At 43.9% G+C, this 22,209-nt stretch overlaps 1 protein-coding gene across 2 annotated transcripts in view; it reads left to right on the forward strand.

The window, feature by feature from the left end:
• The window catches only part of TGFBR2 (transforming growth factor beta receptor 2), a 94,231-nt gene that overhangs the window by 35,659 nt on the left and 36,363 nt on the right, over window positions 1-22,209 (forward strand). For both annotated transcript variants that reach the window (XM_089918969.1, XM_022553948.2), the window contains exon 3: window positions 2,723-2,913. In XM_089918969.1, coding sequence (XP_089775095.1) covers window positions 2,723-2,913 — 191 coding nt within the window. The remainder of the gene's footprint in view (window positions 1-2,722; window positions 2,914-22,209) is intronic.

Here is a 22,209-nt window from a genome sequence, read left to right on the forward strand (position 1 = left end):
CTCTGTTGAGAGATCTGAAGGGCTCTCAAGTGGAAAATATAGTCAACTTGTCGTGCAGAACTCTGCAGGACAGGAGACCCACAGCATTTACAAGGGGACAGACAGACTTGTACTCAGGATCAGTTGAAACGTTTTCTCAGTCGTGGTTTCCTGCCAGTGGGCCAGGCTTCCTTCTCTGGAAGGGTCAGACCAAGTTCGAGAGGATGGAGGACCGCTGTCAGGTTTGGGGCAGGAAGCCTCAGACCCCAGACCAGCTGACCCCAGGCTCCTCTTCATTCCTGTTTTCTGCTGACTGTCTTTACTTAAATATCCACTGGAGGTGAGAACATACTTCTACACCCAAACAGGCTCTTTTCATTAAAGGTAGTTTCCCTACCCCAGTACAAGTCCGAGGGGTGGAGTGTGAATCACACATCCCTGGCATTGAAGCTTTGCTGTCTCAGAAGATGCGGGCATGTGGGGAAGCCTCTCTGTGCCCTCTGTGTCTCAGCCCTAAAGATTAAATACAGTGAACGTTATTTTTACCTTTCTGGGCAAAGACACATTTGGATGTGGAGAGAGGGAGGTGCCAGGGATGCTGTCCTGCACCCCCGCCCATGCAGCACTGAGGTGCACACCCTGGGCTGAGGGATCACCCCAAGCCCTCCAGGGGTGCTCCTCTTGTCTGCTCCCCGAGCTGCTTCATTGGAGTCCGGCAGGTTCAGCCTCTCTGTACCAGCAGCCAGCATCCCAGGACTGGTTGGTGCAGTGGCCCAAACGCCTGACCACTTTGCCTCAGCTTGGGACAGCTCTGATGGGCCATCCCAGCCCCCAGCTGCCCAGAGGTCAGCAGAGGCCTCATCGCGACCCCCCTCCCTGCTCTGTGCAGCATTGCTGCCTTTGGCCCCTGCAGGGGAATCTCCCTAGAGCTCCTGCACAGAGATCCAGAGATCTCACAGCCTCAGAGTCTGTGTCCAGGGCACACACACTTGGACACTAGGCTATCTTAGGAATAGCCCAGTGGGGGAATAAAAGACTCTGCTCTCTGTGGTGGTACTCTCCCACGATCAGTTTTAGTGTTCTTTTCATTCATTCGCTGATTCATTCATTTATTTATTTATTTTTAATTTATTTATTTTTTGTGGTACGCGGGCCTCTCACTGTTGTGGCCTCTCCCGTTGCGGAGCACAGGCTCCAGACGCGCAGGCTCAGTGGCCATGGCTCACAGGCCTAGCGGCTCCGCGGCATGTGGGATCTTCCCGGACCGGGGCACGAACCTATGTCCCCTGCATCGGCAGGTGGACTCTCAACCACTGCGCCACCAGGGAAGCCCTCATTCATTTATTGAACTAATGCCAGTTGTGCACTCTTACCATGTGAAATGCTTAAGTCCTTTTCAAGGATAGAAATATTTTAGAACCAAAATTAATTTCATAACTGTGGTTCTTTTGTCGCAGGTATTGACACCCTCTTCAGTAGCAGGACAAAGAAGTCTGTATTTATTTCACTGTGTCCTCCCTTTCTGTGCTCCAGTGTACCCACAGATGTTTTGCACAGTGGGCCCTGCCTGTCCAGGAGACACCGTTACAGCACTGAGTGGAGGAAGCAATTGAGGACCTTATGGAGCCTCAAGTACTGTGGTTGAGTTTCCTCCCTCTGATTCTAGTTCTATAGGCAGCGGGGGGTGGAAGTCAGGGGGCTCTGAAAGAGCTGCCCCAGGGCTGCAGAGCAGCTTTCCTTCGTGGCTCACAGTTTCTTCCTTGTCCCATCCCGGGGCCTCTGGAGGCTTCACAAGGCAGGGACACCGTGCTTTTCCCTGGGATCCCGGAGGACTCAGCACGGCTTCATTTTGTTACCAAAACCAAACACAAACCCCCACCTACGCAGGCGGGCACACAACTATGGGGGCAGGGAGGGAGGTGCTTTTGTTTCATGGCCACTGTTTTTGCCAAGACTTTCCAGTAGCTTGGGGGTTAAGGATAGGTAGGGGTTTTGGGTTTTTTTTAGTTTTTTTTTTTCAAAATTTATTACTTTTTAATTTTTTATACAGTCTTTAAAGATTATGCTCCATTTGTAGTTATTACAAAATATTGGCTATATTCCCATCCTTGAGCCTGTCTTATACCCTCCCACTCTCCCCACCTCCCCACTGGTAACCACTAGTTTGTTCTCTGTATCTGTGAGTCTGTTTCTGTTTCGTTACATTCACTAGCTGTACTTTTTAGATCCCACATATAAGTGATATCGTATAGTATTTGTCTTTCTCTGTCTGACGTATTTAACTTAGCGTAATGCCCCCCAAGTCCATCCATGTTGCTGCAAATGGCAAAATGTCGTTCTTTTTATGACTGAGTAATATTTAGCTAGATTCTGTCCAGCAAACTAGAGATGCAATGCTAGCCTCACAGTGCGTTCAGGATGGAAGGTTTGGAGTCACCCCAAGGACCTAGCGATCTCCTGTTTCCCCACGCCCTCCCTTTAATGATTTAATTAAGGCATAACGTGTAAAGTTCTCTGACAGGTTTGTCTCCAAGGAAAGCCCTCACGTTATGATCCTAAGTGGGTTCTGAGATAAGCAAAGGAAAGACTGAAGTGCGTGGAAAAGCACAGGACATGACGAGACAACCTGTAAGTGATGGAGAACAGGAGGCAGCGCTGCTGTTAGAAACAATGTCCTGATGGAGATACAGCCCAGACTGCTTCCCTATGGGACCATACTCACCCCTCCTTCTCTGTACCCCAGGAGAAAGAATGATGAGAACGTCACACTGGAGACGGTCTGCCACGACCCCAAGATCGCCTACCATGGATTTGTCCTTGACGACGCTGCTTCTTCAGAGTGTATAATGAAGGAAAAAAAGGGGTCTGGAGAGACTTTCTTCATGTGTTCCTGCAGCTCCGAAGAGTGCAACGACCACATCATCTTCTCCGAAGGTGAGTGTTCTTCTTGGGATGGTCTGCAGGCTCAGGGCACATCCCTTCCTGGCTGGTGCTGGCTGGTGGGCTCACACTGGGGATCAGGCCCCCTTCACCTGTTGGAAAGAGGGGCTTAAGGGGTAGCAGGGTTGGCTCTGGTCTGTATCAAATCTGGTTCCCGGGGCCCACGTTATGATTTGTCACTGAGAAATAGTTTGTGTCACCCAGAGCAGTGGTTCTCAAAGCGCAGTGCCTGGAACAGCAGCAGTGGCATCACCTGAGAACTTGTTAGAAATGCAGATTCCAGGGTGCCACCCCTGACTGTGGAACCAGAAACTCTGGGTGCGGGCCCAGGGTGATTCTGAGGCAGCTCAAGTTTGAGAACGACTGGTCCAGAGTTGGGAGGAGGCTGTATGATTCAGGAGGGAGACTTTAACTCAAGTTATTGTGTGTACATACTCCTAGGATTTGTCTAAAGGGGAAAGTACATTAACCTCAGTAATGATAGCCTGTTGGATGCACACTTGTCTCTATCCATCATGCATATTGTGTTGGCCAAAAAGTTCGTTTGGGTTCTGTAACATCTTCCACATAAAGCCAAATGAACTTTTTGCCCAACCCAATATTATCCCTCCTTCCCTCCCCTCTTTCCCTACTCCCTCCCTCTCTCCCTCCTACCTTCCCTCCCATCTTCCATCTGCCCATCCATCCATCTGCCCATCCATCCATCCACCCACTTTTCCATCTCTCCATCTGCCCATCCATCTCTCCATCTGTCTGTGCATCCATGCATCTATCTGTCCATCTGTCCATCCATCTCTCTGTTCATCTATCCATGTATCTGTCCATCTGTCCATCCATCCAAACACCTGTCCATCTGTCCATCCACTCAAACACCAATCCATCTGTCCATCCATCCACCATCCATCTGTACATCTGTCTGTCCATCTATCTGTCCATCTGTCCAACCATTCATTGCACCCACTCATCCATCTTTCCATGCAAACAGTTGATCATACTATAAATGTTACCTGGCAATATTTTTTTCACCCACCCACTTTTACTTCTCTTCTAAACAAGACAATATATGTAGATATATTGTACACCTTTTAATTGTTGTCCAGAATTGCATAATATGGCATATCTTCTATGAGTGACTTAACCATTCTTAACTTATTCCCAAATAAGTTGGTAGCTTATTTTAGGTGTCTCCAGTTTTCCACTTAACACTACATTGACTATCTTTGTAAAAACATCTTATACATTTGTGCTAGTATTTCTGCAAGATAGATTTCTAGAAATGAAATTTCTGGATCAGAGGTATGCACATTTTAAATTTGGATAGCCACTATTAAATTGTTCTCCTCCCCCAGAAGATATATAAGCATATGAATTTCCATCTACTTTCTCCAGCACTGGAGATTATAAGCCTTTTAATTTTTCCAGGCTGATGATGCAAATAATATTCTCTTGATTTTAGGAATATAAATTCAGCATGGGGAAAGGTTATTTTAGCCCCAAATAGGTCCAATTCAATAGAAACTCCTTTTGGAACACAAGTGCTGGGTCGACACACTATCCCTGCTACTGTGTGTGTCCCAAATATGGAAAGTGATGAGTCTCATGCTTTGTGTATGGTGCTCATGGGCATTGCAGACCCACCTCTTGCTCTCCGTGTGTCCTTCAGCCAGTTTCCCTCCCTTCCTGTTCTACACTCCACCTGTGCCAATTTCTCAGTGTACAAAGGCAGGCATGTACATCTTGTCAGTGCAACACTTTCCAAAATCATTCCCCTCTCCTGTTTTTTCGTCCTACAGGCACTCCATGTCTCTCATTTTCCTTATGTAATTTGAGTTAGGAGGGACATTGTAACTAGATTAAATCACACTAAAACATGGTAACCTTGATATCCTGGTTTACCGTGTTAACCTTCCCCAAGTACTTCACCTCTAAAAACAGGGCCCAGGCTAAGCCAAAGGAATTAATCCTTAATAGTGGAATATCCAGACATGTTTATTACCATCTATGAAACTTTTATCTCCTTTTGCATACTGGCTTATCCACAATGGAAGAATTTATTTCATTCAAAGGGGACAAAAGTTGATAAATGGCTTGCAAGTTGGATATATTTTATATATATGTATATTACTATAAGCTCTTAAGGTATTTATGACTTCAGTTTTCAGCATATTTTCAACTCATGTGATAATCATGGGCCCACATTCATGTTTTCCCTCTTATTCATTATCAGACTGTTTGTTTATGAGGTGAGATAATCAGCATAAAGGTGGTTTCTCATTGTACAACTCAAGAAATCCAGCACAGCTGATGACTCAGATATTTGAGTGATTTCAGAGTTCTAAAATGCTCCAGGGAGTATGCTTAAAAATAACCATCTCTCTTCTCTCTATTTGTTGTAGGGGGATATTTTCATCCCCTACAACATCAGGTATTAGGAAGAACACTTTGGGGTCCATTTCTCTTATTGCCACCATCTCTTCTTTATATTAAGGAATGAAAACTTTTTTTTTAATTGAAGTATAATTGACTTACAATGTTGTGTTAATTACTGATGTACAACAAAGTGACTCAGTTATGTACATATGTGTGTGTGTGTGTGTATATATATATATATATATATATATATACATACACACACACACATTTTTTAATATATTCTTTCCCATTGTGGTTTATCATGGGATTTTTTAAAAATTGGGGTATAGTTCTTTTACAATGTTGTGTTAGTTTCTACTGTACAGCGAAGTGGAGTTCCCTGTGCTATACAGCAGGTTCTCATCAGTTATCTATTTTATACGTATTAGTTAGTATATATATGTCAATATATGTCAATCCCAATCTTCCAATTCATCCCACCCCCACTTTCCCCCCTTGGTGTCCATATGTTTGTTCTCTACTTCTGTGTCTCTATTTCTGCCTTGCAAACAGGTTCATCTGTACCATTTTTCTAGATTCCACATATATGTGTTAATATATGATATTTGTTTTTCTCTTTCTGACTTACTTCACTCTGTATGAAAGTCCCTAGGTCCATCCACATCTCTACAAGTGACCCAATTTCATTCCTTTTTATGGCTAATATTCCATTGCATATATCTACCACATCTTCTTTATCCATTCATATGTCGATGGGCATTTAGGTTGCTTCTATGACCTGGCTATTATAAATAGTGCTGCAATGAACATTGGAGTGCAAATGTCCTTTTGAGTTATAGTTTTCTCTGGGTATATGCCCAGTAGTGAGATTGCTGGGTCTCATAGGATATTGAATATAGTTCTCTGTGCTATATAGTAGGACCTTGTTGTTTATGCATTCTATATATAAAAGCTTACATCTGCTAATTCCAACCTCCCAGTCGATCCCTCCCCCAACTCCCTCCCTCTTGGCAACCACCAGTCTGTTCTCTATGTCTGTGATTCTGTTTCTGTTTCATAGATAGGTTCATTTGTGTCATATTTTAGATTCCACATATAAGTGATATCATATGGTATTTGTCTTTCTTTTTCTGACTTACTTCACTTAGTATGATAATCTCTGGTTGAATCCATGTTGCTGCAAATGGCGTTATTTCGTTCTTTTTTCTGGCTGAGTAGTATTCCATTGTATATATGTACCACATCTTCTTTATCCATTCATCTGTTGATGGACATTTAGGTTGTTTCCATGTCTTGGCTATTGTGAATAGTGCTGCTGTGAACATAAGGGTGCATGTATCTTTTTTGAATTATAGTTTTATCTGGATATATGCCCAGGAGTGGGATTGCTATATCACATGGTAATTCTATTTTTAGTTTTCTGAGGAAGCTCCATATTGTTTTCTACACTGCACCAATTTACAGTCCCACCAACGGTGTGGGAGTGTTTCCTTTTCTCCACACTCTCTCCAGCATTTGTTATTTGTAGACTTTTTAATGATGGGCATTCTGACTGGTGTGAGGTAGTACCTCATTGTAGTTTTGACTTGCAGTTCTCTAATAATTAGTGATGTTGAGCATCTTTTCGTGTGCCTGTTGGCCATCTGTATGTCTTCTTTGGAGAAATGTCTGTTTACGTCTTCTTCCCATTTTTCGATTGGGTTGTTTTTTTTGTTGTTGAGTTGTATGAGCTGTTTGTATATTTTGCAAATTAAGCCCTTGTCAGTCGCATCATTTGCAAATATTTTCTCCCATTCTGTAGGTTGTCTTTTCGTTTTGTTTATGGTTTCCTTTGCTGTGCAAAAGCTTGTAAGTTTGAATAGGTCCCAGTTGTTTATTTTTGTTTTTATTTCTATTGCCTTGGGAGACTGACCTAAGAAAACACTGGTACAATTTATGTCAAAGAATTTTTTGCCTATGATCTCTTCTAGTTTTATGGTGTCATGTCTTGTGTTTCAGTCTTTAAACCATTTTGATTTTATTTTTGTGTATGGTGAGTGTGTGTTCTAACTTCATTGATTTACATGCAACTGTCTAACTTTCTCAGCACCACTTGCTGAAGAGACTTTTTCCCGTTTTATATTCTGGCCTTCTTTGTCAAAGATTAATTGACTGTAGGTGTGGGTTTTTTTTTTTTCCTAGGCTCTCTATTCTGTTCCATTGATCTGTATGTCTCTTTTTGTGCCAATACCATGCTGTTTTGATTATTGTAGCTTTGTAGCATTGTCTGAAGTCTGGGAGGGTTATGCCTCCTGCTTTGTTCTTTTTCTTCAGGATTGCTTTGGCAATTCTGGGTCTTTTATGGTTCCATATGGATTTTAGGATTATTTGTTTTAGTTCTGTGAAAAATGTCATGGGTAATTTGATAGGGATTACATTAAATATGTAGATTGCTTTGAGTAGTATTGCCATTTTAACAATATTAATTTTTCCAATCCAAGAGCATGGGTTATCTTTCCATTTCTGTATTGTTCCAATTTTAGTATATGTGCTGCCGAAGCGAGCACATATCTTTCCATTTCTTTGAATCATCTTCAGTTTCATTTATTAATGTTTTATAGTTCTCAGTTCTCAGTATAGTTCTCAGTCTTTCACCTCCTTGATCAGGTTTATAAGGTGGGACAACTCTTGAAGCAATTTTTATTTTTCTACTCCAAGTCAAATAAGATGGGGAACACAAAAGCTCTCTGGAGTGTTCTGTGTAGTATTTTTATTAGGATAGCACTCTGTTCTTGTTGCTTTCTGATACACAAACAATGGATAATGATTACTTACATCTTACATTTTTCTTAAATACGTGAGGGAAAAAAAGTTGAGCCACAAGATTTACTCTTTAAATGTAGATCTTTATTTTCAGTGTTACTATGAATGATAGCTGACATTCAGAGGGAATGTAGTTGCTGTGTCTGTTGCTAAGCCCCTGTGATGGCCTGGCCTCAGTTAATCTCATAGCCACCCCATGAGGTAGGCACTGCTAGTATCCCCATCTTATGGATGAGAAAATCAAGCTCAGAGAACTGTAACACCTTGTCCAGGATCCCATGACTAGTGGTGGCATAGCTAGGATTCATAATGGGCTGTGTATAAAGTAAAACTTCTGTGAGGGTTTTTCCCCCTTCCTTCTCTTTTTATGTCCTTCTTTCTTGCACTCTATCTCTGTCTTTCTAAACAGATAACATATGTACATATTAAAAAATTCAAATTCGACAAACTGGATACAGTGAAAAGAAAGCCTCCTCTTGGTCTGTGATCATCCATTCATCCAGAGAGATTTTTCTGCATGGAACTCTGCACGGAAATCCTAAACTTGGTAAATCATATCATTGAGATTCTTTTTAAAAGTCAGATTCATTGATGTATAATTTACATAAAATAAAATCCACCGTTTGAAGATACTATTTTCACTGAATTGTGACTAATGTATATAGCTGTGTAACTACTACCACAGTCAAGATACAGAACATTTTTGTGACTCCCAGTAAATTCCCTTATTCCCTTTTTCCATCATCATTGGGATTTTTATCCTCATTTTAGAAATTTGGTTGCTTTCTTCCTGTATTTGGTGATTTCCGTTTACTTAACCGAGGCCATGACCTCAGTCCTCCAAAGAATGGACAGGTGGGACAGCCCAGCCTCAGACAACAAGATACCACTGTGTTCCTTTGCCTCTATAGGCACCCAGGCCTATTCTACCAAAAAAAAAAAAAAAAGGGGGGGGGGACAAATGCCACCTCTTTGTATTATTTAGCACTGATTTTCTCTCCTGCTCCATGTTGCTTGTCTGTACGCCTGGCATAAAGCCTGAAGCCTGGCAGATGGTTTGGGGGAGGATGGGCCTCTACACAAGCCACCAGTCCTCCCATCTTCACTCCTTTCAGGTTCCCAGAGGTTGGTGTGTAGTGATGGCTTGTATGCCTCTGGTCTTGTTCACCTTGTCGAAGCACCTTTACGTTCTATACCTGAGAAATGTGCAGAGAATGTATTGAAGATACTGAAGATTCGTTGAGATAATTGTCTTAAGGCCCAGAAAGATGATTAGATGACTGTCCCCTGGTGATGATGGCCAAGAGCCAGGAACATAGAAGTTAGGTGACTTGCCTGTAGTTACTCAGCTAGTTAGTGGCAGAGCTGGGCTACAGGTTTGGTCTGCAGACTCTCACCAAGGTCTGTGTCCCTAGTACAGGGTTTGAAGTCTGTATTCCGAGGGGCATCAGGGGCTGCTCTGAGGAACTGAGGGAGAAGGGAGTAAATCAGCTCTCCTTTACCTGCCATGTGTACCAAGCTTCAGCAGAAGATGTGAATCACAGAAGGGCGTTGCCGGCTTTCATGAGTTTGAAACCAATGTTTCAAAACAAAGGAATTAAAGAGACCTTGCTGTCTTTCTTTTTGAACCAGGTACCTATCTTTTCCCCCAAAACCCCCCAGTGGGGCCTTGTGCTATGCCCGGTGGCTCCCTGCTTCCCTAAAGTAGATCAATTAGAATGAGGCCGGGGTCCGCTCTTCCATCTGCTCTCCAAAAGTCAGGTCTCCCTGTCCTGTCTGATGATTCCTGCTTGGTGAAATATATGTAGAATTCTGAGGAAGTCATTATCTCCCCCTGAGCTCACCAAGCCCTATGATTCCGGTTAGAAGAGAGGGCATTTGTCTGGGTCCTTATTGATGTCCTGGTGACAGCTGTCAGTCAAACAAGCCCTGTCAGGCTCCTGGACCAAAGTGAGCCCAGGATGGGGGTGGGGACCCCAAGCTAACGGCTCCCTGTTCACTTGCAGATGACATGTCCACTTTGCAAAATCATGATGTGGGTAGGATCGCTCATTAAGCCTTGAAGAATCCAAAACACCACTCAGTTTTATTCATTTCATAAATGGTTTCCAAGTGCAGTAAAGATGCTTCATTTGCAGAGTGCCAGGCAAGGAGATGATTTCTGCTTGTTCTAGGTACGAAATAAACAGTCCAGTGTAATGGTTAAGATGGGTCTGTGGTGGGTTTCTGGAATTTTAAGGCCCATTCTACCACTTGTTCGCTTTGCCACATTGGGCCAGTTACCTGACCTTTCCTAGTCTGTAAAATGGAACTAAAACGGGGGGGTGGGTGGGGTGCGGCTAGATTGTTACATGCAGTGCTTATGACAGCGCCCCGTCTGTTAGCTGCTGGTATTATTTGGGGGTTTCTATCCGACGCGGACTTTTGCTCACCCTGAGATGTGAAGCCAGGCCCGTCCGGCCCTCTGGTGTGTTCCAGCACTGAGGTCTGTGGTGGAGACTTGACCACAGTGTGCAGCAGGCCACTCAGACCTCCTCTGTATGGCGCTGCAAGGGTCAGTACTGCGCTGCAAGAGTTTGGGAGGGGTTTGTGTTGCTTTAACTCGTGCCTCGAGCAGCTTCTTTCTTCTCCACGTGCCTTCACAGAGGCAGGGGGAGCATACCGAGTCCACAGTTTGTAATCAAAGCTAACCACATCCCTCCGTGGTCGGATAATATCACACATTAGGCGCGTTGTTCCTATTGTGACGCAGAATCACAGTAGCAGGTGGCTAAATACAAATGGGAGGGCTCACTGTGCCGTGCAAGTCAGTGCTCGGGGCGATCGCACTTCTGTTCTTGCCAAAGGGCTTCACTCCGTCTTCCTTTTCTCAGCAGAAAGCTGCTTTGGGCCACGTGGCCACCTCATTGAATGGCTATGCCGCTGTTGACCACTCAGTGCTGTTAGTGATACCTGTGGCCTCAGCGTGCTGTGGGGATTGAAGGAGGTGAAGCTTGGGAGGGCCAGCGTGGCAGCTGGTACACAGTAGGTGCCTCCATTCTCCCTCATTCCTCCAGATAAGGAGCGCACTCTTTGCTGAGGAGAACCCCTCCTCTGAATGGGGAACCCTCGCTACTCCAAGTGTCCACAGACCAGCTGCAGCATTGCCGGGCAGCTCGGTAGAAGAGCAGAACCTCAGGGCCCTCCTGGACCCACTGCATCAGTATCAGTGTTGTAACAGTGTCCTTGGTGATCTGTTCTCACACTGAAGTGTGAAAGCGCTGGTGTGAACTCACCCAGCTAGGAATGGAACCAGAGAACCAAAGATGGGTCTTGTTAGCTTCCTGCTGGTAACTTGCCCAGCTGATCAGTCAGCCCAAGAGGAATACATTTGGTCTTAAACCTGGTCATTTGCAAAGGAGCTAAATATGCTTTACTCCGTCCTTTCGTGTAACAGAACTCCCCACTGAAGTGGGGGTGTTTTTCCATAGCGATAGTGAAGTCATTTTTTGTATGCGTTACAAACTTTGTGCTGGCATGGAGCTCCACGTAGAGAAGATGAGGTGCCTTTTCAGGAACATTTCTTTGGTTTCCGTGATAATGTTCACATACTTTATCTATGGGATCATACGCTACTATTTCGCAAAGCAAGAAGACATGTAGGAATACCTTCAAGAAGCATTTCACAAGATGTCGTTCTGAACTGGATCTGTTGATACGAGGGAGTTGTTTGGTAGCCCCGGGGGAGCCTGGAAAAGGAACAGGGAGGCCTTAAAAGGAGTTCGCCTGAATCAGTTTGCTCTTCAGTCGTTTGTTACCACCACCTGCTGGGTTAGGATGGTACTTCGGCAGATTGAAGATGTGCTTCTGGACTGCTCCCAGCTCCCAGATGGCTGGATCCCTGGCCATCCCACCTTTCCTCCTGACGTAGAGCTGAACTGCTTCTTCTGGAAATGGCAAGTCTCCATGGCCATGAGGGAAAGGGAATTAGCATTAAACTCAAGCCTGGACTCTGAAAAGTTTGGTTTCAAGGCCAGAGTCCCACCCCCTTCCTTAGCTGAAGTGCAGGGGAGCTGGCACCATGCCCAAGGCCCAGACCGTGGACATCCCTAGAACAATAGTAGTGATGGCCTCTGCCCTGGCGTGAGAGCCTGCTGTGGTTGGTCCACCTGGGCTAACTGCTTTCAGGTGTGTTGCCTTGTTTCCTAGAGTCATAACTTGTTTTTGACGTCACGTTCTAGCATTTTTTCAAATTTATTGAGGTATAATTAACAAATAAAGTTGTAGATATTTAAAGTGTACATCATGGTGACCTAATATACACATACTTTGTGAAAGGATTCCCTCCATCTAGGCAGTTCACACATCCATCACCTCACATATTTTTCTTTTTGTGTGAGAACATTTAAGTTCTACTCTCTAAGCAAATTTCAACTGTACAAGACAGTGTTATCAACTATAGTCACCATGTTTTACACTAGATTCTCATCACTCATTCACCTTAGAGCTGAAAGTTTATACCTTTTTACCAACCTCTCCCTATTTCCCCCACCCCCAGCCCATGGCAACCACCGTTTTACCGTTTCTGTGAGTTTGCTTTTTGTTTTTAGATTCCACATGTGAATTATACCATGAGGTATTTGTCTGTCTCTGTCTTATTTCATTTAGCATAATGTCCTCAGAGTCTATCCATGATGTTACAAATGGAAGGATTTCCCTCTTCCTCATGGCTGAATACTATTCCATTGAATATACACCACACCTTCTTTATCCATTCATCCCTTGGTGGACATTTAGGTCGCTTCCATGTCTTGCCAGTTATGAATGATGCTGCAGTGAACATGGGAGTACAGATAGCTCTTTGAGATCCTGTTTTCATTTCTTTGGATAAATACCCAGGAGTGGGATTGCTGGGTCATATGGTAGTTCTATTTTTAGTTTTTTAAGGAATCTCCATACTGTTCTCCATAGAAGCTGTATCAATTTACATTCCCACCAACAGTGCAAAGGGGTTCCCTTTTTTCCACATCCTTGCCAAGACTTGTCATCTTAGTCTTTTTGGAGTCGTAACTTTTTTTATGCTGAAATGAAGCCCATGCAGTTAGCTCGTCCAAACTTTTCATTTTACTGACAAAGAAATGGATTTCTAGAGAGTGGTGTGAATTTCCCAAGATTTCGCAGTTGGTTCTCCACCATTTGTCCACAGGAGAGTTGGAGAATCTTGTCTCTTTTTTTTCAGGGAGTACCATCAACCCTCCACGTTCAGCTGTGTGTGGGGTGCTTGTTAACAACAGTCTTACCCCCATGTGGACACAAGCCTGGTTGCTAATCTGTGCCCAGACTCCCCATTCAGCCAGTCCTGGGCAAGCAGCACAACCAGAGGCTATACCATTCACGGGCTTGTTAGGAACGAGCTTTATAAATGACGCCCAGCAGGATGCTCATCTTTTGAGAAGATCGTGCTCTCCCCAGTGAGATTTTCTGGGTTCAAATCTCAGCTAAGCCATTTATGAGTTGTTTGTCCTTGGGTGAACCAATTTACCTCAGTTTTCCCCTCTGAAAAATGGGGATAGAAATAGTGCTCACTTTGAATAGGATTTTTGTGAGGATAAATGTGTTTATTCATGTAGGGAACTTAGAACAGTACCTGGCACAGAACAACTATGCAATAAATTTTGGCTGTAAAGAGTTACCATTGTTCCCCTAGATTCAAATGTCTCGTCTCTGGATTTAGCCAGATGAGTGAGACACTTTGTACCAATGTTGTGTTGCATTCTCCTTCCTGAAAATTCCTTCTGCTGACTCGTCTGTAAGTACCACCCATCTTCAGCAACAGTCCTGTGAATCAGAGGGACAGGTTCACTGTAAAGAACGCTGTTGAGGAAGCTGTTCTCTGCATTGTATTGTGACCTCGCTGAGGAAGCCAGGAGAAACTTCTCTCAGCTCTCTGCTTTGGAAAGATTATTCCCCTCATGAGGACATACTCGCTTTTGACCTTAAGGACACTTTGAAGCATATAGAGCTTCAAGTAGAGTAGGGATCAGCAAGGTTCTTTGGTGAAGGACCAGTTCATGAATATTTTGGGCTTTGCAGGCCAGAGAGCCCCTGTTGCAGCCACAGACAGTATGTAAACAAATGGACGCGACCATGTTCCAGTAAAACTTTATTTATGGAACAAGGCTTCAGGCCACCCCCTGATATACATGACCATGTTTTGTTGTATTTCTCCCTACAGTACTACCAGAAAAGCTTCAGTCATGCTTCTAGCAAATATGTGGGCGTGTACTTTGCATACTGACATCACCCCTGCTTGCCTGTTTTCCTACATTTACCTTCCATTTGTCTTGATCCCAGCTCCCATGTTTACTTTTTTTTGGTCTTCCCCCCACTACTGTGTCTATCTCTAGGTTGCATGAGATTTTTTTTTTTTTTTAACAGGATGGAACTATCAGTAAATACGTCCGTTATATCTAGTTAACTTAGGAACCAGGACTCTAGAAACCACTCTGACTCAGAGTTCACCTGCTGTGGTGAAATGCTCCTGGCTGACCCACAAGCTGCCTGCAGGCCCCACAGGACCTGGAGAGGCAGAGAGCAAGGAGACGAGGAGACAGGGACTCCTGGTAGCCACAAACGCTCCTTCTTTCCTTTCTCATTGTTGTCGAGTTTCTTTTAAATGAAAACAGCCTCTTTGGTTTGCAGGCCTAAAGCTGGCAGGAAGACAAATGATTTTTTTTTTACGATATCAGACACGCGGTTTCCTGTCTCTGTTTAACTTGCTAGCAGATCATCTCAGCCAGCTGGGTCCCCCTGGACCTGTTGTGACCTTAATAACGTTGCTTCCCGCCATCCAGCAGACCCACTCCGGGTGTGGATCACGCGCCTTGCGTACTGTATGGACTCATCTTGGGTTCTGAGTCAGGGAGGGCTTGGACGTGCTGCCGATCTCATTTTGTGTTCGTTCTGCTCCAGCATGCGGCAGCTGGCTTCTTGGGGGAAGCTCTGAGTTCCTGCGTGCAAGAAACCAGCAGAATGATATGTGCTCTGGCAGCTCTGGGCTCTGGGTGTGCTGCTGCCTTTGAACTGCGCCCTCACGACTCAAAATAGCTGGCTCGCCAGCTGTGCTTTTTTGTTTCAAGAGAAACCAGATTTACTTTCTGGTCTCAATGCAAAAGGAAAAGAAACCTAAGTGTGGAAATTTGGTGGAGAAAAGTTGTTAGAAGAGGAAGAAAATTATGGATTAAAGTCACTCATCTCATTCTGGGGTTAGAGAAATCAGTTATTTGAGGGGATGATTCAGTGCTGAAGGAGACTTGGGTTGTGAATGAGTTAGAAGCATCCTCTGAATCCCTGAATACAGCCCCATGTCTGGCCAAGGAAATTATAAAGATTGGACATGCCAGAGGGCACTGTGACTCAGTCCAGTGAGACTTAGCATGTATTTGAAGTGTCTTCAGGCAAAGCAACTGGCTTCTGTAGGGTTTTTTTTTTCCCCCCTAAGCAGCAAAGTAAACAAAGATGCTCTGAGGCCAGATGTGGTTGCCAGCTGTGAATATTTCTACCCTGGAACCTCATCCTGACGTGAATCACAGCCGAGTGGAATCCATTAAGGACACAGTCTGTCTCAAACCCCACCCCCTAGATGTGAGTGACCAATAGAACAGCTGAGCCAGCAAGGCTGGCGTTGCTGCGAAGCTGTGGTGAAACGTCTGCAGTCTCTCCTCTCACAGTGGCCTTCTCGTGTTCTGTAAACAACACACAGATGGGTGATGGCAAAAAGGGTCTGGGAGATTGTTTGCTACTTTCCAAGTACCTCGGTGTCCCACCAAAGGAAAAACACTGGAGCTCGCTAACCACTGGGAAACTGACCCTCATGTCCGCCCGTCCTGAACTCCAGAGGCTGTATTTACCTCCAGCTGTACATCCGGCCGACTGGCTCTTGGAAAACCTTTTCTGATTCTCAAATAACTCTTACATGTTGCTAATTATGTAAAATCTCAGTGTTCCCAGCAATAATTATGCCTTATAAAAACTAATATTAACTTTTAAAGAAACAATTCATATTTGCTTCTTTACTTAAAAAAAAATACATACACCTCATGCCACTGTCTCCAGTGTCAGGAACAATGGATCCTAAATTTAGTGATTAAAATTCCTTCCATGCCTTCTCTTTTTTCCCAGGTTCCATCCCAGTCTCCCGTCAGGCCGAAGTCGTTGTTCTCGGCCTTGGCTGCACATTGGAACCACCTGAGAAGCTTTAAAAATGACTCATTAACTGGGTCTTAGCTCTGCAGTTTCAGATTTAATTGATCTGGCGCCTGGTGTCAGGAATAAAAAAACAACCACCCACCAAGACATTCTAATATGCAGCCAATGTTGGGAACCACTAAATTCAAGTCAGTTTGTTCTGCCACATCTTTTTGTATTTTTCATCATGTTCCACATATAACTTGAAAGAGGATGGTAACAATTAGAGAGCAGTAACCACCACAGGAAGTAGCTAAATTCAGCCCTCCAGGTTAGAGGAGAAGAAAAACAAGCAAACTCACACCTGGCTCACCCCCTCCCTGGGGAATAATAGGATTCCTTAAAACAGGATGTCACTGTGCTTGCCACACTTTACAAGCGAGTACCTCAGAACGAGGCCTCGGGCCTCACTGGGTAGGCATCTGAGGTTTTAGAACTGGTGAATTGATACATTCAGGGCAGGCACATTTGCAACCTGAAGGTGTGGATGGCAGGGTCTGGGTGCCAAAACCCACCCACACTGTGGTTCAGGTGGAGCCAGAGAGGAGGCAGGAGGTGTTTCGGTGACGTGACAGGTATTGATAATGTGCATAATTGATGTGTTTTTCTAAAGCCGGGGGGTCTCCCTGTTGGAGAGGATAGTAGGGTAACTCAAGCCCTCTCTCTCTGTTTTCAGGTTTCCTGAAAATATGAAGGGCCCCTAGACAGGGTGGAAGATATGATCCAGACAGGCAGCCAGGAAAAGAATGAGAGAACCGGGGCAGCTGGGGGATCTTAACAAAGCCCAAGCTAAGTTAGTGGTCAGAGGACTCTAACGCAGAGAAGAGAATGAAAAGATCCTGCTGCAGAGAGTACAGGTCAGCCCGTGGAGGACAGATATTCATAGGACCTGTCACTGTGTTGTGGGCAAAGCCTGGCACGTTTCAGGCTCTCTCTTCATGTAGGAAGGACGATCAGCACAGGGGAAGGAATGCTAACGGCAGGGACAGGATCAGGGTTCTAACTGCCTGAAATGACAGAGATACGAAACTGAATAGATACACGTCAAGCCAGGCCTGTCTGTCCACACAGTTGATGGCAAAGGAGCAGCTTATCAGAAAGCTGGCTTGGCATCTGCTCAGGCGATAAAGACCCAGGGGGTTAGAGGGGAGTTAAGGTCATTTTGAAATTGGGGTGACCTGGTGGAGAGAATCAAAGGGAAACGAGAGCACACAAACCAGCAGTAGTCTGTGCTCACTGGTAAGAACGGTGAGAGTCCTACTGTTACCTGTCTACACGGATTACGTCCCACGTATTGGAGCTGGGTCTGGTGAAACGTCACAGAGAATCTTGAGAAGCAAGAATGATTTCAGAGACCAGAGCACTTTATACTTAGACCCGGCATGTATGGGGTGCCTGCTCCATGCTGGCAGGTGGGAGTCTGATAAACGTGCCAGACTTTAGGGTCTGATAAATAGGTCTTTTTAGGAGTGATTGAAGAAGACAGAGATGTTCAGCTTGAAAATGAGATGATTTAGGGAAATGCGTTAAATGCCTAACAGCAGTCTGAGAGCTGCCATCCCATAGAAGAAGGAGTCATTGCATTGTCTTTTGCTTTAGAGAATAGCACGAAAGCCAGTAAGTGGACTTACGGGAAGGCCATATTTGATTATAAAGAATATATTTTAAAATATCCCAATGTTGAGACTTTCTCCTAATAGGTCTATTGGGGTTAGATTATGGGATGATTTATAGAGGAGTGGAGTCCCTCTGTCGTAACACTTACGACAGAGGTTTCCTCTGTACCTTTCAGGAATATTCTGGAAGAGGTTGTCATACTGGATTAGACTACATGTAAGACCCTTTTGTTGGGGAGAGAGGTAGGGAGGAAATAACCTAAAGGAGACTCTGCAATGGGATGTGAGGTGAGGCAATAGCTTAGTTTTGAAATAGGTACAATTGGAATAAAACAATCAAATGGACTGGAAAGAAGAATTCTTCCATCATTTGGGGAAAATGTATTCTCAAAGTTTGTCTAGAATGTCAAACAGTGCCGTCCATATGCTGGAAGTTAAATTAAGCCCTGCATGCCCAGTAAGCTACTGTCCTGTTGTTTAATTAAAATGATTTTTTATTGTTTGCCTGAATTGAATTGTTTACTTTTTCTTGAGATGATGGATGGGGAATTATATCTCATTCTACACTCCTCTTGAAGTTCATTTGACTAGAACATTCTTATGGACCATTTTCTCATTGGCTAGCACTGAATACAATTGCCCTAGGGCTTTGCAAGCAAGTCCACTGTGAATGTTCTCTGTAAGAGGGAAACAACTCTGTGGCAGAATCCCAAGGGATGTTTGCTAAAACAATGCTTCTCAAACTTTACTGTGTAAATGAATCTCCTAGAAAACTTTATAAAATGCAGATTCTGCAGTCAGCAGTGTAAGACAGGGCTGAGATTCTGCATTTCCAGTAAGTTCCCAGGTGCTGCCTGCTGATACTGCTGGCCTGGAGGCACCAAGAGATCCTTTTTGTACCGTGCCACCAGAAAATATGCAAAACATTGGAACTCCTGAGTTAGAAAGTATGTATACAGAGTGATGGATTGGGGTGTGTGTGTGAGTGAGAGATGGGGCAGTAACAGAGGAAAGCTGATAGGATGTGGAGTGTCACAGAATAAGGAGGCAATTTGCTTTGCTCCTTAAGAAATCCTGTATCTCTGCCTCTAGGGATCCCCATGTGTCTGTGCCCGGCCAGGGCTGTGACTCAGTAATGCTCCCTTTGTCTGTCAAATGAACATACTTGGAACATAGCCAGTAAGCGTCTAGCGGATATCTGTACCTTTTGTTCACTTTCATCATTTTCTTTATTATAACTGGGTCCCACTTCACTAGACGTGATAAAACTGAATTTTGTCTCTGGGAAAACAGAATCCAAACCAGACAGCCAAAAAGCATCTGCCTTCCCTTCTCTCAGTGCAGCCAGACTGACTCCCTCCAAGTCCTTCTGCCTGCTTTTTTAAAAAAATTGAAGTATGGTTGATTTACAGTGTTGTGTTACTTTAAGGTGTATAGCAAAATGATTCAGTTATACATATATACATATATATTCTTTTTCAGATTCTTTTCCATTATAGGTTACCAGAAGATATTGAATATAGTTCCCTGTGCTCTACAGTAGGTCCTTATTGTTTATCTATTTATAATACAGTAGTTTGCATCTGTTAATCCCATACTCCTAATTTATCCCCTCTCCCGCACTTTCCCCTTTGGTAACCATAAGTTTCTTTTCAAAGTCTGCAAGTCTGTTTCTGTTTTGTAAATAAGTTCATTTGTATCATTTTTTTAGATTCCACATGTAAGTGATGTCATACGATATTTGTCTTTCTCTACCTGACTTACTTCACATAGTATGATAATCTCCAGGTCCATCCGTGTTGCTGCAAATGGCATTATTCCTTTTTTTTTTTTTTTTTTGTGGTACGTGGGCCTCTCACTGTTGTGGCCTCTCCCCCTGCAGAGCACAGGCTCCAGACGCGCAGGCTCAGTGGCCATGGCTCACGGGCCCAGCCGCTCCGCGGCATGTGGGATCTTCCCAGACCGGGGCACGAACCCGTGTCCCCTACATCGGCAGGTGGACTCTCAACCACTGCACCACCAGGGAAGCCCTATTCCATTCTTTTTTATGGCTGAGTAATATTCCGTTATAAATGTACCACATCTTCTTTACCCATTCCTCTGTCGATGGACATTTAGTTTGCTTCCATGTCCTGGGTATTGTAAATAGTGCTGCAGTGAACATTGAGGTGCATGTACATCTTTTCAAAGTATGGTTTTCTCTGGATATATGCCCAGGAGTGGGATTGCTGGATCATACGGTAGCTCTATTTTTAGTTTTGTAAGGAACCTTTCATACTGTTCTCCATAATGGTTTTACCAATTTACATTCCCACCAACAGTGTAGGAGGGTTCCCTTTTCTCCCCACTCTCTCCAGCATTTATTGTTTATAGACTTTTTGATGATGGCCATTCTGACCAGTGTGAGGCGATACCTCATTGTAGTTTTGATTTGCATTTCTCTAATAACTAGCAATGTCGAGCATCTTTTCATGTGCTTTTTGGCCATCTTTATGTCTTCTTTGGAGAAATGTCTATTAGATCTTCCACCCCTTTTTTAATTGGGTTGTTTGTTTTTTTGATATTGAGCTGCATGAGCTGTTTGCATGTTTTGGTGATTAATCCCTTGTCAGTTGCTTCGTTTGCAGATGTTTTCTCCCATTCTGTGGGTTGTCTTTTCGTTTTGTTTATGGTTTCCTTTGCTGTGCAAAAGCTTCAGAGTCCCAAGTTCTTAAAAACCAACTTATACTACCTCTAAGTATACAGAATAGTGTCTGTAAATTTTTTTTTTTTTTTTTTTTTCCGGCCACACTGCATGGCTTGTAGGATCTTAGTTCCCTAACCAGGGATGGAACCCAGGCCCTCGGTAGTAAAAGCACAGAGTCCTAACCATTGGACCACCAGGGAATTCCTGGTATCGGTCAATTTTTGAATTGCAGAATCTGCTTTGATTATTCTTAGGGCTTTCCAAATTGCCTGATAAAATATTACTTGTTTGAGTCTAGAACTATTGTATTTTCTTCAAATTGTCAAAAAAGGCAACTTCTCTGTGTGCACTGAGAAAATCATGAAATCGAATCTTAGCTCAGTGTGGTGTCTGGACATATCATGGTTTAGAGGCAAAGAAGTAACGTGAAAGTATATCACTTAGATTGTAGACTTGGAAAGCTCAAGAGAAGTCCTCTTCTAAGAGCTGCAGGGACTTCAGGATTTGAAATGCAGTCTCTGTTGTGTAATATCCTGCACAAAATGTGACCTTAAACCCCCGGCAGCAAACACAGCGTGGCAAAGAGAGATGATTTGGGGATATACAGGAGACTTGGAATGAAAATCCTCAAATAAGCTCTTTTAACAAAATGTACTCTTTGGGCTTCCCTGGTGGCGCAGTGGTTAAGAATCCACCTGCCAGTGCAGGGGACACGGGTTCGATCCCTGGTCTGGGAAGATTCCACATGCTGCGGAGCAACTAAGCCCGTGCGCCGTAACTACTGAACCTGCACTCTAGAGCCCGCGAGACACAACTACTGAGCCTGCGTGCCACAGCTACTGAAGCCCACATGCCTCAGCTACTGAAGCCCACATGTGTAGAGCCCGTGCTCCGCAACAAGAGAAGCCACTGCAGTGAGAAGCCCGTGCACCACAGCGAAGAGTAGCCCCCACTCGCCGCAACTAGAGAAAGCCTGCATGCAGCAACAAAGACCCAATGCAGCCAAAAATAAATAAATAAATAAATAAAATTTATTTTAAAAAATGTACTTTGTGTAGTCTCTTTGGAAATAATAGGGTTTTGGGACTGAATGTAAGAGTGCTTTTAATATTGTGAACTTCCTGTCTTCCCAATATCAAATCATCCTTTAAATATAAATTATATCATCAGAAAAGCAGCCATCTATCAGTGGATCTGTTTGTACAGTAGATGAGCGAGCACAGTGACATCTGGAGACTAAGAAACACTGAACAGGTGTAAAGGACCAGGCAAGATGAGGCTGTCGACGTATAGACCTTTTTTATCTGGTATGGCAGGTTCCCCCCTTTTGCCTTACTGTGCTGGTTGGTTGGGATCTGTAATTCATGTGACTAGAAATAGCTATAGTTGGCCTCAGTGCCTGAACTGCTTTTCAAGGGAATGTATTTAAAACGTCCCCATTACAGTAAGGTTTGCTGAGGATTGATGGTATATATATTCCTTACGGAGGCCTTTAGCTTTGTCACATACTTTCTCTATATCTACTGAATTGATCATACAGTTTTTTCTCATTTAAATTATTAATGTGGTCAATGATAGGAGTTGTTT

This window comes from Delphinapterus leucas, chromosome 10, assembly GCF_059928025.1.
Source record: "Delphinapterus leucas isolate spDelLeu-1000000601 "Yukka" chromosome 10, BTC_Dleu_Yukka2, whole genome shotgun sequence".
NCBI lineage: Eukaryota > Metazoa > Chordata > Mammalia > Artiodactyla > Monodontidae > Delphinapterus > Delphinapterus leucas.